The sequence below is a fragment of the Melanerpes formicivorus genome, unplaced genomic scaffold (genome assembly GCF_026170545.1).
Source record: "Melanerpes formicivorus ecotype bairdi unplaced genomic scaffold, bMelFor1.0.p_v2 SCAF_11, whole genome shotgun sequence".
Lineage (NCBI taxonomy): Eukaryota > Metazoa > Chordata > Aves > Piciformes > Picidae > Melanerpes > Melanerpes formicivorus.
Genome location: NW_027142363.1, coordinates 17391554 through 17407206, shown reverse-complemented (window position 1 = coordinate 17407206; position 15653 = coordinate 17391554). Strand labels below are relative to the sequence as shown.

The 15653-nt window shown below is 44.0% G+C and overlaps 1 protein-coding gene and 1 non-coding gene across 5 annotated transcripts in view; one reads left to right on the top strand and one right to left on the bottom strand.

Moving 5' to 3' along the window:
- The window catches only part of HTR1F (5-hydroxytryptamine receptor 1F), a 140739-nt gene extending 129154 nt beyond the window's left edge, over nt 1-11585 (top strand). For 3 of the 4 annotated variants that reach the window (XM_068144845.1, XM_068144844.1, XM_068144846.1), the window contains one exon: nt 9793-11585. In XM_068144845.1, coding sequence (XP_068000946.1) covers nt 9831-10931 — 1101 coding nt within the window. In that variant the 5' untranslated portion in view covers nt 9793-9830 and the 3' untranslated portion in view covers nt 10932-11585. The remainder of the gene's footprint in view (nt 1-9792) is intronic. The other variant, XM_068144847.1, reaches the window with a different exon arrangement.
- Nucleotides 2810-2881, bottom strand: TRNAP-AGG (transfer RNA proline (anticodon AGG)). Its single transcript has one exon. It is a non-coding gene; the product is annotated as a tRNA-Pro (tRNA).
- Nucleotides 11586-15653: the final 4068 nt, after the last annotated feature.

The following is a 15653-nucleotide window of genomic DNA, read 5'->3' as shown; positions in this document are numbered from 1 at the left end:
TGCTGAATATAGGGGCAAAATTACTTCCCTGCTCCTGCTGGCCACACAATTTCTGATGCAGGCTAGGATGCCATTTGGCTTCTTGGCCACCTGGGCACACTGCTGGCTCATGTTCAGCCAGCTGTCAATCAGTACCCCCTATTATCTTTAGCTGATACCCATTCAATTGACTTTTCTGTGATTGTACAGTTCTTTGTGGTGTTTCTAAAAATTAGTCTGTTGTGACCTTCTACAAGTGGAAATTGTAAATAACACCAATTAATAGAGACTCAAACAGTGAAACATAGTCAGTTTCTGAGATATTCCTCCAGCTGACTAATGCCTTTCAGGTTGTCTCATTCCAGAGAGGGAAAGAGACTCAGTTCTTTTGAATATTCCTGTGTTATGAAATTAGAGGCACAAATAAGGCTAAAATATCAACAGCCAGGCTATTTATTAACAGAATAAAGTGGATGGAACAGAAAGAGGGAGAGGAGAGGGGTAAAAAAGGGAATTACATTACCACACTGCTCACCCCCCCAAGACAGTTTGGGTCTGTGGAGGAAGGGTGTTGCAGCATTGGTGTGGAGGAGATGTCATCCTTGTTGGCTGTGCTGTCCTCCGCTGGAGGAGGCGAGGGAGAGATCCCAAAGTCCAAGTCCTTCTCTGAGCAGCCTGTTCAGCTCTGTGAGTTGCAGCAGGTGAAATTTAGGACACGGAGAGTCTTTCTCCTAATCTGCTGCCTCCAGGCTACATGGTGATGTCTTTTCTCCTGTGTCTGTCCTTTTCTCTCCTGATATTTTCTTCAGTTTTTCTTCAGAGCTGCATTGCCCAGGTCTGTTCCTTCTTTTGAGCTAGGAGTTGCTCAGGTCTTTTATACAGTTTTTTAGCTATGTCCAGGTGGTGAATCCATTGTCCTTTGCACCATCCTCCCTTTCCAGGGTAGCTGATGGGTAGAGATGATCTTGCCTATGCACATTCCAGAGAGTCATTTTCCAGTGGCATCTGCCCAATGCACATCAGCTATCATCTGGGCAAGGAGCAAAGGTGATTTTATCTTTGTTGATTCACATCAAGAGAGACAAGACTTACTTAGTCTCTTACACAGATCCATAATGTGGTCAGAGCCATGTACTGAGATAGTATTACCCAAAACAGGGACTCCAAAGTATTACTTCAGTATGCATGTAGAATGGAATGGAATGGAATGGAATGGAATGGAATGGAATGGAATGGAATGGAATAGAATAGAATAGAATAGAATAGAATAGAATAGAATAGAATAGAATAGAATAGAATAGAATAGAATAGAATTAACCAGGTAAGAAAAGACCTTTGAGATCGAGTCCAACCTATCACCCAACACCATCTAATCAACTAAACCATGGCACCAAGCACCCCACCCAGTCTCTTCCTAAACACCTCCAGTGATGGTGATTCCACCACATCTCTAGGCAGCCCATTCCAATGGCCAATCATTCTTTCTATGAAGAACTTCTTCCTCACATCCAGCCTATACAAACACTTGCTGACAAAGAACTGGAAATAACTCTACCTCTTAGTTAAGCATCAGATAAAGAAAAAAACAATTTAAAAATGTAAAAGAAATAAAGTTTTCACTATGCAGAAATGAAGACTGGATCTGGAAACCTAGCAGCTTTGCAATTTCTGCTTCACACTTCAAACTGCTGATAGACATTTACTTTGTATTCCAGGAATGGCAGGTTTGCAGCAGCTGCTTTCAGCTGTCAAGCAGCTTATCCTACAAACCTGTCAGTCACCACTGCCTTGTCTCAGAGGATGCACTGTTACTTTAGGAGCCTTAGAAAGAGTCATTGGGAGAAAAAAATATTAAGGACAGGGCAATAAGAATCAAGTGAAAGTGCCCATCTGCTCATCTGTTGGGACACTAAGGTTCAGGCTGAAAGTATACAATCCTCTACCAGATCCAAGCAGGAGCTCACCCTGCATTAACAGAATTGTATAATCCCAAAGAGTACTATTTCTCTCTACTCATATTTAATATGATGGATAATGAGTAAGTTAATTGTCATTAGCACATCACATGGCTGGTATCTAAAAACACACAGCCACATCAAGAAGGACTTTTTACAAGCTCTTAAATACTTGTTTCAGAACTAATTTTAACACCCAAGCAAGGGTAGCATTAATAACTAATTTACCATTCTGGGATTTAGTTTCACTTCCAGTAAGTATCTATACAGAAACAAGTGATAGAAACAGGATAGCTCAAAACATAGAATTACATAGAATTACATAGAATAAACCAGGTTGGAAGAGACCTTCATGATCATCGCGTCCAACCCATCAACCAATCCAACCCACCTAAACAACTAACCCATGGCACCAAGCATCCCATCAAGTCTCCTCCTGAACACCTCCAATGACAGCAACTCCAACACCTCCCCAGGCAGCACGTTCCAATGGGCAATCACTCTTTCTGTATAGAACTTCTTCCTAGCATCCAACCTAAACCTCCCCTGGTGCAGCCTGAGAGTGTGTCCTCTTGTTCTGGTACTGGCTGCCTGGGAGAAGAGACCATCATCTGCCTGTCTACAATCTCCCTTCGGGTAGAGAGTAATAAGGTCATCCCCGAGTCTCCTCTTCTCCCAGCTAAGCAACCCCAGCTCCCTCAGTCTCTCCTCATAGGGCTTGTATTCCAAACACCTCACCAACTTTGTTGCCCTTCTCTGGACTCGTTCCAGCAAGTCAACATCCTTCCTAAACTGAGGGGCCCAGAACTGGACAGAGGACTCGAGGTGCGGCCTAACCAGTGCAGTGTACAGGGGCAGAATAACCTCCAAAAACTGGGCTCGTCCGGGATTTGAACCCGGGACCTCTCGCACCCTAAGCGAGAATCATACCCCTAGACCAACGAGCCACTGTAAGTTATAGAACCATAAAAGTCATAGAACCATAAAAGTCATAGAATCAATATAGTTGGAAAAGACCTCAGTAATTAAACCATGGCTTCCAGTGCCACGTCCAATCCCCTCTTGAACACCTCCAGGGACAGGGACTCCACCACCTCCCTGGGCAGCACATCCAATGGCCAATTAGTCTTTCTAGGAAGAACTTTCTCCTCGCCTCCAGCCTAAACCTCCCCGGCACAGCTTGAGACTGTGTCCTCTTGTTCTGCTGCTGGTTGCCTGGGAGAAGAGACCAACCCCCACCTGGCTACAACCACCCTTCAGGTAGTTGTAGACAGCAATATGGTCTCCCCTGAGCCTCCTCTTCTCCAGGCTAAGCAACCCCAGCTCCCTCAGAGTCTTCTCGTAAGGCTTGTGCTCAAGGTGTCTCACCAGCCCCATTGCCCTTCTCTGGACATGTTCTTAAATTGAGTCTTACTTTTCATGAGGAAAAGTAAGATAAAGGCAAGAAAGCTGGGCCCTTCTAACTGGCTTACAGATCATATTGGTCAATAGAGCAAGGGATTCTGCTAGCAGATGAAACACTTCATCATTTCAAAGCCAGAGAAAGCCTACGTGAGAGAGATGGGCAGGATCTGTGCCACAGGCAAAACTTTGTGTTGGCTTAATGTCCACAGACTCGTTGTGCTATGTGTAGGAATGTAATTACCCTTAGTTAAATTAGTATTCCTAAGGTTGGAAGAGGCCTCAAAGGTCATCGAGTCCAACTTGTCACCACAGACCTCGTGACTAGAGTAGGGAGGACACTACTGCCCACTGCAGGCTTGAACTCACGACCTTCCCATTAAGGGCCTGATATGCTACCAACTGAGCCACCTGTCAGTTACTTGCTTTGCTCTCTGAGCATCGTTGCTGTTTTGAACTCAAAGACATACTTTTCTAAGGAATCCACATGGAAAAATCAAGCAAACACAACCCTCACAGTACAGTCAGCAAGTTTTCTCTTTGGCGGTGTTTAAAGCAATATAAAACAATCTGGGGCCAAAAATCGGCTTCTGGGATATGAGCCTAAATTCAGTAGGCTCACAATGCCCTTCCTGAAAGGCATTCCCAACCTTGTTTCTCCTGCAACCAGTATTTCATATTATTTTCCAGGTTCACTCAAAAGATAGAAGGTGCTGTTTTCCAAACCTGGAAGGACAGACTAATGTTATTGAACCAAACCAATCCTACATTCTGAACACCTGAACATAACATATCTGGGAAGGAAGGCAAAAAACCCCCATTTGTAGGAGTGGCTCATCCCTCAAAACCAATAATTGTTTATGTATCAGAGATATGAGAGATACTATCTTAGGTGAATAGCAGTTTCTTGTGTTTACAGGACTCTTGTTCAGCAAAGGCTCATATTTTAGTAGGTCAGCTGAAATACTGTACTTGTTTTTTAGTAGCAGTTATAGGTTAATTTGCCATATTAAGATCTGTATTTGAAGATATAGTACAACACATAATTTTCACCAATCTTTAAACTGAGGACAAGACAATGAAATTTAAGAAGGACATTGAGACTCTTGAACATGTCCAGAGAAGGGCAAGGAGGCTGGGGAGAGGTCTGGAGCATAGCCCTGTGAGGAGAGGCTGAGGGAGCTGGGGTTGCTTAGCCTGGAGAAGAGGAGGCTCAGGGGGGACCTTCTTGCTGTCTGCAACTGCCTGAAGGGTGATTGTAGCCAGGTGGGGATTGGTCTTTTCTCCCAGGCAACCAGCACCAGAACAAGAGGACACAGTCTCAAGCTGCACCAGGGAAGGTTTGGGCTGGAGGTGAGAAAAGAATTTTTCACAGAGAGAGTAATTGGCCATTGGGATGTGCTGCCCAGGGAGGTGGTGGTGTCACCATCCCTGGAGGTGTTCAAAAAGGGATTGGATTTGGCACTTGAAGACATGGTTTAGTAGTCATAAGGTGTTGGGTGACAGGTTGGACTTGGTGATCTTTGAGGTCTTTTCCAACCTGGTAAATTCTATTCTATTCTTTAAAAAGTAAATAAATAACTAAATAAATAGTATAACGCAATTGAAGCTTCAAGTCTTCCCAAAGCTTTCGAATAGAATAGAATAGAATAGAATAGAATAGAATAGAATAGAATAGAATAGAATAGAATAGAATAGAATAGAATAGAATAGAATAGAACAGAACAGAACAGGTTGGAAGAGACCTTCAAGATCATCGTGTCCAACCTATCATCCAACACCACCTAGTCAACTAAACCATGGCACCAAGCACCCTATCAAGTCTCCTCCTGAACACCTCCAGTGATGGTGACTCCACCACCTCTTCGGGCAGCACATTCCAATGGGCAATCACTCTCTCTGTGTAAAACCTCCTCCTAACCTCCAGCCTAGACCTCCCCTGGCACAGCCTGAGACTATGACAGCTGCATAGCTGAAAGATTCACCAAATTAATTGCTCAGAGATCAGAGCTCCAAGTTTTCCATGCTTCATTTCCAAGTCTTATGTCAGGTACAGCGTCATAAGGAGACAAAGTTCTTCTGCCCTGTAGTGTGTCTGCTTTGTGAGGCAAGAGCTCATCAGAATCACATGGCAGTCACAGCTGCAGTACACTGCTTCAGTATGCCCGCAGCCTCTGCGTGTATCACCTGAGAGTGGATCCTCCCTGCACTACATGCATGAAGAAAATCATTCCTGCTGCTAAGAGAAGGCAATACAAATGTGCAAAGTAGGGTAGCAAGGAAGTACTCCTGCAGCTATTAACTGAAGCATTCTAATGAATTTGCTTTAAAAATTTATAAGCAAAGCCTACAGCAGAGGGACAGACGCCAGCTCTCCTGCATCCTAATCCATTGTTTACAGGATCATCCTTCATACTCCCACATCAGCCAGTGGAGGGTCTCCATCCCACTTGGACAAAAAAAGAAAAAATCCACCAAACTTTGTGACTTGAAGTCCCAGGCACAGCCCTCCAAATGGCTCTGGAACCACTGTCTTGGTGGGAAGATCTTGTCACAATACTGATGTCTCCCTCAGATGGAGCTATACACTTCTGTCTGCACAGCAGCCTGTGGGGACCATCCTGGACACCTGCTGCTGGGGTTGTGAGGGCAACAGCAGAAGGTCTTAATACTCCATGTAGAAACTGGAGGACATATGTTCAGATGGGTACTACTAAAGAAAAGGTTATGTCTCACAAACAGGAGACCTTAGCACAACTATCTAGGGAACAGTAGTACACTGTGACTTTGGTGTGGTAGTCTTGAATGCTGCTAAATGAAATCTGAGCATACCAGATGATAATCTCAAAACCACACAGAGAAGCATAATCACTGCACAGGGCAAGTAAGCATCTTTCTGTTACTGTGCTTCTCATACAGAGTCCCCAGATCACTGCAGTGCTAAGGAAACTTACTTATTTCTACATAGCAGTTTTGCAAACCTATCCATAGTATTTTCCTTACTCAGCCTGAAACTGCATAATCTTTCAAAAGCTATTAATCAGCTTTCATTATCTCTAAATTGATTCTTGCTTGCTTGCAATTAAGGACTAATATCTGAAGAGTGAGGAATGTATAAGGTAATTAACCATAATGAGTAACTGTTCTCAGATACAATCAACTGCCGATATCAACAGAAGGCTTAGATTTCTCAGAGAACTTTTTTTCCTATATATTTAGACAAGTTCAGAAATGAAGATTTCTTTAGCAGAGGTTGAACGTTCACCAGATAATACCATATGTGCCTACTGCTTCTCAGGAAGGCAGCTGGCTACAGACAAAAATATTCTTAAACTAGCAATTACTGTGGATTCAGAAGGTTTTAAGGTGACACTGGCATAAAGAAAGACCTATTTTTATGTCTGTGAAGTACACCTCGAGTTCAGAGAGAGTGGCATCGAGAGAAAGGGAGTGGCTGCATGCTGTAATTATATCAGGTACAGGACAAAATTCTGCTTAGCATTTTGTAAATATCACCATGCAAAATACATTTCCTTTCCTTGCTCCTCCGTACAATTAAGTGTTGGTAAATTAATGGTAACAAACCTTTTTGAGTAGGTCAATAGCATATTAATCATTCCCCACATTAGAATATCAAAACAAATTAGTGAGCTGGGTCCAAGGTTATAAACAGTGGATGAGCTACTTTCCAGCCACTCCAGCAAAATATCAGAAAGTTTTAGTTATGGAGGCACATTTTTCCTCAGGAACATTATTCACATATTTCCCTACATGTGCAGCACAAGTGCAACTCACTCACTGCACTCTAAAGTTTTTCACAGAAAAACCCACTTAGGAATTCATCAGACAGACCTTAAACACACAAGAACGTGTGGTACGTGCTGGAATGTGTCCAGAGGAGGGCAACAAAGCTGGGGAGGGGTCTGGAGCACAGCCCTGTGAGGAGAGGCTGAGGGAGCTGGGGTTGCTTAGCCTGGAGAAGAGGAGGCTCAAGGCAGGCCTTCTTGCTCTCTACAGCTACCTGAAGGGAGGTTGTAGCCAGGTGGGAGTTGGTCTCTTCTCCCAGGCAACCAGCACCAGAACAAGAGGACACAGTCTCACTGGAGGTGAGTAGGAAGAGACTGGATGGAGTGCTTGGTGCCATGGCTTAGTTGATTAGATGGTGTTGGGTGATAGGTTGGACCTGATGATCTTGAAGGTCTCTTCCAACCTGGCTATTTCTATTCTATTCTATTCTATTCTAAGAAAAAACTTCAGGACAGAACTCACTCAAGGGTGGAATCTGATCGTCTTACTGTGAGTTTAAAATCTGGTCTAAAGAGGTGGAAAGTCCTGCTTCAGTTGCAGTTTGTAGAGCTCTCAGAAGCTCTTCTTGATAACAAAGTAGGATGCACATTCCCAGAACATAAGGAAAATCTTTCATCACTATTTCCCTGCTTTTTGCTTCCTGCAAAGCCATCAGAGGAGCTCTACTGTTTCTGTAGAGAAAGTCATTAGCGGAACAAGTAACATCCAAGTTTTCTGCAGTTTTCTTTGTCAGCAACCACAGAATAACAAAATTTGAGGAAAGATAATGATGTTCTCAGGACTCTAATCCATGTGTAATGTTTCAACCAGGCAATGTCAATTGTTTGAAGTTTTTTAATATATGCAGCACTTTCATTGTAGAGCTGTGTAACAGGGAGCTCTAAAATGAAAGCTTCATCATGCAGTTGTTTCTCCTCCTGTTTCTGCTGTAGCAGTTCCCATTTCTGTTTTCTACTGCAAACTATGTCCTGGTTTAGAAAGCCCATATTTATCAACACACAAGGAAGGACTCACATAGGGATGGAGGGAAAGGAGTTTATAGAAAGAGAAGCAGCATTGTGCCCATTTTCTGTGGATTGAAGTTTTCAACAGTCAGTGCACTGCTCAATGGAGTAGACTGTGCTAGCCTAAAGGCTAGATGAGATTTTTCACATTTGACCAGTTTTAAGGCTATTTAGCAGGAGGGCTGGCTCTGCGCTCCAGGAGACACACAGATGCTGCTGCCCTGCTTGAGGAACAAGGCTGGTTCTCTTATGTAGTGATGTGCAAGACCCTGCAGGGCTGTCCCCCCCATGCTGATCTGCATGGAGGGTTGGTTGTGTTTCAGCCACAAACAAGTCAAATGTTGTCCAACAGCTTATTATTATCAAAAGATAGGTGCATGATAGGAAAGGAAGAACGGTACAAAAGGTATAGAAATATAAGTGAAGGTGACTTTATAGATTGCAAGGAAATTCACCACCATGGAGGATCATAGAATCATAGAATCAATAAGCTTGGAAAAGACCTCAGAGATCATTAAGTTCAACCTGTCACCCAACACCTCATGACTAACTAAACCATGGCTCCAAGTGCCACGTCCAATCCCCTCTTGAACACCTCCAGGGACAGGGCTTCCACCACCTCCCTGGGCAGCACATCCCAATGGCCAATTAATCTTTCTAGGAAGAACTTTCTCCTCACCTCCAGCCTAAACTTCCCCTGGTGCAGCTTGAGACTGTGTCCACGTTCAAGAGTCTCAATGTCCTTCTTAAATTGAGGGGCCCAAAACTGGACACAGTACCCCAGGTGTGACCTAACCAGCACTCAGTACAGGGGCAAAATGACATCCCTGCTCCTGCTGGCCACACTATTTCTGATGTAGGTCACTGTCTAACAGTGTCTTGTGGCCCTGATGTTCCAAATGGGTCCATGGGGTGTGGTCCTTCTCTGTTGCTACTTGGAGAAAGGAGTTGCTGATGACTTGGTGGTGGGAGAGTTCCGGAGAGAGGATTCTTTTCTGTCTGCCAGTGGTATGATTTGTAAACAGTCTGAATCCCAACATCTCTGCCCAGTTCCAGGAAACTTCATACATACACTTGATGGGGGCATGGTGTCAGGTGATGGTAGATGCAGTCCAGTTTGGTGTGGGGTCAGTGTGCCAGGAGGGCTATTTCAGGGGCCACATCACACAAGACCCTCCTCAAAATCAATGACCTAGCACCTTTACACTTGCTCAATAGATACTGAAAACTGTAAGACCTGTCAGCCAGTTGCTCAACCACAACTCATCCATCAGAAGAGCTCTGGTACAAACCAGGAAATCTCCCGAACACCGTTTGAGAAATCAATCACTTTTTAGCTGGCTGCCCAGCCACCTCTGGTGTCCTCTACACTGTGCCATCTCAAGCACCACACAGTCTTCTCCCTTGCCATGCAAGCATAACCTTCTCAACAGCACAACTAAGGAGAAAGAGGAGGTTTCTATTCTGAAGGCAGAGGACCTCATATAGTGTTAACCAGGAAAATCTGTCATAAGCCAAAATCATTTCTAACGGCAAATCTGAGGTTCTTGTAAGTTTGGGGCCCATAGCCTTTTTTAGATGACAAAAATAAAGACTTCCTGGAGATTAAGGATACACTTTCTGAATGTTTTTTACTTTTCCAACAGGTAATTGCTACTGGTAAAGATCACCTTTAAAAGAGAACATGGATTTAATAAACTCAACTGAACAAAACAGTACATCAGAAGAACTATTCAAATGGGTAACATCCAAGATTCTCATTTCCATTACGCTGTCTGTGCTTGCACTAATGACAACAGCCATCAACTCTCTAGTGATGACCGCAATAATTGTGACGAGAAAGCTCCACCACCCTGCCAACTATCTAATCTGCTCCCTTGCAGTGACTGATTTTCTTGTGGCAGTCCTAGTGATGCCCTTCAGCATTGTCTACATTGTAAAGGAGACATGGATCATGGGGCAAGTCGTGTGTGACATTTGGCTGAGTGTGGACATTACGTGCTGCACGTGTTCCATCTTGCATCTCTCTGCCATTGCTCTGGATCGGTACAGGGCAATCACAGATGCTGTGGAATATGCAAGGAAAAGGACACCTAAGCATGCTGGCATCATGATTGCAGTGGTATGGATCATATCCATTTTTATCTCCATGCCGCCTTTGTTTTGGCGGCACCAGACAACCAGCAGGGATGACGAATGCATCATCAAACATGACCACATTGTTTCCACCATTTACTCCACATTTGGCGCCTTCTATATCCCTCTGGCCTTGATTCTGATCCTTTACTACAAGATATACAAGGCAGCAAAGACATTTCACAGGAGAAGCATCAGCCGGATTGTAAGGGAGGAGGTAAATGGACAAGTCCTCTTGGATGCAGGTGAAAGAAGCACCAAATCAGCTTCAATGCCCAGCACAGCAGAGAAAACATCAGATGCCCTGGTGGACTGTGATAAAATCAATACCAGCCTAAAAAGCCCCAGGTCTGAATCTAAACACGAGAAGTCCTGGAAAAGACAGAGAATCTCTAGCACAAGAGAGCGAAAGGCAGCAACTACGCTGGGTCTGATCTTGGGGGCATTTGTGATCTGTTGGCTCCCTTTTTTCGTGAAAGAAGTAGTTGTTAATACCTGTGAAAGATGTCACATCTCAGAAGACATGTCTAATTTCCTAGCATGGCTGGGATATATAAATTCCCTTATTAACCCTCTAATATACACAATCTTTAATGAAGATTTCAAGAAAGCCTTCCAGAAGCTAGTGCACTGTAGGCAATATCTTTAAGAGCTAATCTTCATATAAGGAGAACATATTAATTGCTTTTTAACTTGTATAAATTTATATAACTGAGATGATATTTGTTGTATTTAAGGAAAAGCACCAAGACTCTGCATTTACATTATGACTTTTTTTCTGTTATCAGTAGTAGTGGGAGCATAAAATGCCCAAGTTTCAAAGAGATGGATCATCTGGGATCAATTTTGCTCTGGAAAAAAAAGGTAGCATATTGTGGCTCTAATCCAGTCAGGATTTGCACAGCTGTCTACCTTGAAGGATAAGGTATTACCTGAAATATGAAGGAAATACACCTTTGAAGGAGACAAAGAAAGACAATGTTTTAAAAATCACTTTCAGTTATCATTGAAATCTTAAGTAAAATAACACACAGGTTTAAAACCCTTGTCACAAGTAAGAAGATAGAAAATAAACACTGGAATTAAGATATGATTTCATTACTTTGGCACAGGCCTGCAGCACAGAGCCAAACCATTCCCAGTAACAGGTAGTAGCTTGAAACATGTCTAGCATCATCTTATGTTGATTAGCTGAGTGCAGATGCAGCCCTGCCTTCTCCCACAGATGAAGGACTTCCCTGTATTATTCCCTCACAGTGCAGCAGCAGCAGGCAAAGAGCTTTCAAGTCTTTTCTCAACCACCTCAAGGAACAGGGCTGTGAAGCCTCCAACAAAGCACATGAGAAAGCAGACACTGACCTTGATGTTGCCAGTGTGGGTCTCTGGAAACATTCGTGTAGCAGCTTCTCCAGTAAGGGCAAGGAGAGTGATCTCAGTGCATGCCAAGGCATGTGGGACACTCACTGGCTGGAACCTCTAAATCCTCTTCCTTCAGAGCATCTAGTGCATGTCCTCAGTCCCAACAGAGCTAAAAGGACCTTGTAGGCACTCCCTCCATCACTGGCCAGCTGGTTCAGTCAAAGATAACCACAATGAAAAACACCCTCTGTGGGTTGCTAAGCCAAAGATGGCACCTTGTCCAGCCTTGATTCACAAAATCACCATGGTTAGAAAAGACCTCTCAGATCATCAAAATCAACCATTGTCTATCTCTGTCAGGGTCACTACTATACCATATTCTTAAGCACTATATCTAGATAGCTTTTAAATGCATCCAGGGATGGAGATTCAGCCACTTCCCTGGGCAACCTGTTCCAGGCTTTGATAATGCTTTTGGTATGTAAGGTTTTCCTAATGTCTAACCTAATTCTTCCCTGGCATAACTTGATGCCGTTTCCTCTTGCCCTGTCATTTGTGTCTTGTGAGAAGAGACTGACACCCACAACAAACAAAGGAGGTTGTAATCTTCTTTCAGGTAGCCGTAGAGAGCAATAATGTCCCCCCTCAGCCACCTTTTCTTCAGACTAAACAACCACAGCTCCCTCAGCCACTCTTCATTAGACTTGTTCTCAAGACCCTTAACCTGCTTTGTTGCCCTTCTCTGGACTCACTCCACCACCTCAGTGTCTCTCCTATACTGTAATGCCCAAAACACAACACACAGTGCAATGAAAACCCTTGCCTCAAAACCAGCAGTGTAAGTTTGCTGACAGCTTAAGCGTAGAATAGAATAGAATAGAATAGAATAGAATAGAATAGAATAGAATAGAATAGAATAGAATAGAATAGACCAGACCAGGTTGGAAGAGACCTTCAAGATCATCACGTCCAACCCATCAACCAATCCAACCCACCCAAACAGCTAACCCATGGCACCAAGCACCCATCAAGTCTCCTCCTGAAGACCTCCAATGACGGTGACTCCACCACCTCCCCGGTACTAGCAGAGCAGTGGGCAGATGAGTCACCTGCACCATGAGTGCAGATGAGTCACCAAGAGTCACAACAGAACTCAGAGACAAACAGATTCAGACTGGGTCACTAAGACCATGGCTCTGAATTCATTGCCAGTCATTCAATGCTGTCTAGCAGGAGCAGGGACTTGAGGCTCCTTACAAGAATTACAAACCCCACTGTCAGCAACAGCAGTGATGCTCGAATTTGGCACATGGGCCAGCAGCTTAGGGAGTATCTCAGTCATGAGACCACTATGCACACTCTTAGTTTGGAAAAGGTCTCCCCAGTCTCTGCACTCATTCTCCCAAGAGACTTTCAGCTGTATACATTACACAAGAAAACCCAGAAAGGTCATCAACTGCTGTTTCTCTCCTCTGTACCCTCCCCCTTGCATTATGAACTCGGGAGTTTAATAATTTTGTATTTTGTCCTCTAGCTACCAACAGACACAACAGCTGTTAGAGCTATTTCTTGCAAGATGACAAGCTTTGAAACGTCAGACATTGAACTAATTTGTTTCTGTCACTTGCAACTTACTGTATTCTTTTTTCACATCAAGGTCCAAATCACAGAATCACAGAATTAACCAGGGTGGGAAAGACCTTTGAGATCATCAAGCCCAACCTATCACCCAACACCATCTAATCAACTAAACCATGGAACTAATTGCCTCATCCAGGCTTATTTTAAACACCTCCAGTGATGGTGACTCCACCACCTCCCTGGGCAGCATATTCCAATGGCCAATCACTCTTTCTGTGAAGAACTTCTTCCTAACATCCAGCTTAAACTGCAAAATTGTTTTAGAATCATAAAACTGTTGGGGTTGGAAGGGGCCTCAAGGATCACCCAGTTCCAACCCCCCTGCCATGGGCAGGGACACCTCACACTACATCAGATTGCTCAGAACCACATCCAGCCTGGCCTTAAAAACTCCCAGGGATGAGGCTTCTACCACCTTCCTGGGCAACCTGTTCCAGTGTCTCACCACCCCCATGGTGAAGAATTTCTTCCTAACATCCAATCTGAATCTACCCATTTCTTTTTTTTTTTTTTTTGTCATTCCCCCTAGTCCTATTACCTGACCTATTACCCTAGTCCATCACCTGACACCCTCAAAGTCCCTCACCTGCCCCATTTTCCCCTCAAATCCCAGAGCACCTGGGCTCTGTTAGAGTCTCCTCCCACCCCAGGTGTGGCCACTTGGCCCTCCCCGCCCACTCCCCTTTTTAATCCCCCCCAGGAAAGGCAGAAGCCCTAAGCTGAGCCCATCTGGGCTGGAGGATCCTCCTCTCATCACTGGTGAGTGCCCATGGTGCGCACTGGGTGATGGTGGTGGTGACAACAAAGGCCGGGGGGCCTGGTGGCCCCCCGGTTAGGTAGGAAGACAATTGATGACCACTCCAATATCCTCCACGGGTGCTATTCAGAAGTACTAGAAACAGTTCATTTGCTTTACTGTTCATTTTAACACAGCCAGGAATCTAATGAAATGCTGACTTGCCATGCCATGTAGCTCGAGCACAGCAGAAGCACAGCTAAATTTTGAAGCTACTAGGATGTGACAGAATGGAATTTGGCTCCTGCTCAGTGTCAGCTAGTGCATTTTACTACCATTGCAGTCAGAGCACAGCCTCTGCAGACCCCACATCCTTGACAATGGCTGCATGATGCTGAAGGAAAAAACTGCTTTAAGCATCAGCTGTGCTGCACTGTCTCCAGAAAGACCATAGCATTCAGCTTTCCAAAAGGATTAGCAGAAGGCAGCAAAGAAAACCCCACTGAAACATTTAAGATTGAAAACCTCTGTTTCCCGTGTTTCCTGAGTCATAACATTGGATATCCAGGGGCAGGTTTTCCTGTCTCCCTGCTTCTCCCTTTATTATTGCCACAGTGTGTAGTATATTGTTTATCCTCTCACACATAAGAGGATTTTAAAAAAAGGTGTTGCTTTAGAGGAGAAAAGATATTTTAAACGCTCATACTTAAATAATAATGGAGAAAGTTCAAAGAATGGAAGACCATGTAGATAAACAAAAATAGCTGTCATTTATGCTCTGTTAACAGTATATATTCTGAACCTCATTAAGCTGCTAAACATTTCTGAAGATGAAGGGTGATCTCATTTGTATCACTTTCACTGAGCTGCATCTGATCACCTTCAACTCCCCAGTGATGGAAGACACAACTACAAGAAATCTAAGAGAAGGAATGGGCAGTTATCCTATTAAAAGCACTTGGAGCTTGTGGACCATCATTTGTCATGCCTGCCCACAGCTCATCCCTTGTTCTCTAACACAATCCACTGTGTTGAATTTCTTCACACCGCTCCAAGCAGCATAATTTAAAGTCTAGCATTTAGCCACTCATGTGATATGATAGGAAAATCCATCGAGTTCCTCTTTCAAAATGCATAAAGATTAAGATTTATAAGGGATACTGCTTTTCCCTCCCCATGTAGTACACATGCATCCACTGAATCTTAGCACTGGATTCAAGGAGCAAGAGGGAGCAATATTTTATGCACTGGAGCTGGTTTCCAAGTAGCTCTGTGCCTTGTGAGAGTTCAGCTTCAGCAAACATAGAAAACAAACAAACAAAAACACCACCAAGTCTGGTTTCCTGTCTCTGTCAGAAGACTCTGTGGATACTACAGGGAAAAGGGCTTACATCTCCTTGATGGTTTGCACAAAGTTTCCTGGTTCCTTACTCCTACAACAGCTGTGCTTTCTGTTCCTGTTTGCTGCCCACCCATCCACCCATCAGTTTAGATGACTTCTAACACCCAGAGAACTGGATCTGGAGCAGCTGAACTGCTCCCACTACAGCATTCACAGAGAATGATTCCTGAAGCAGCCATGAATGCTATATCCAGTTCAGGTGGATAGGTTTTGCTAACAGCAAAGAGTTAAAT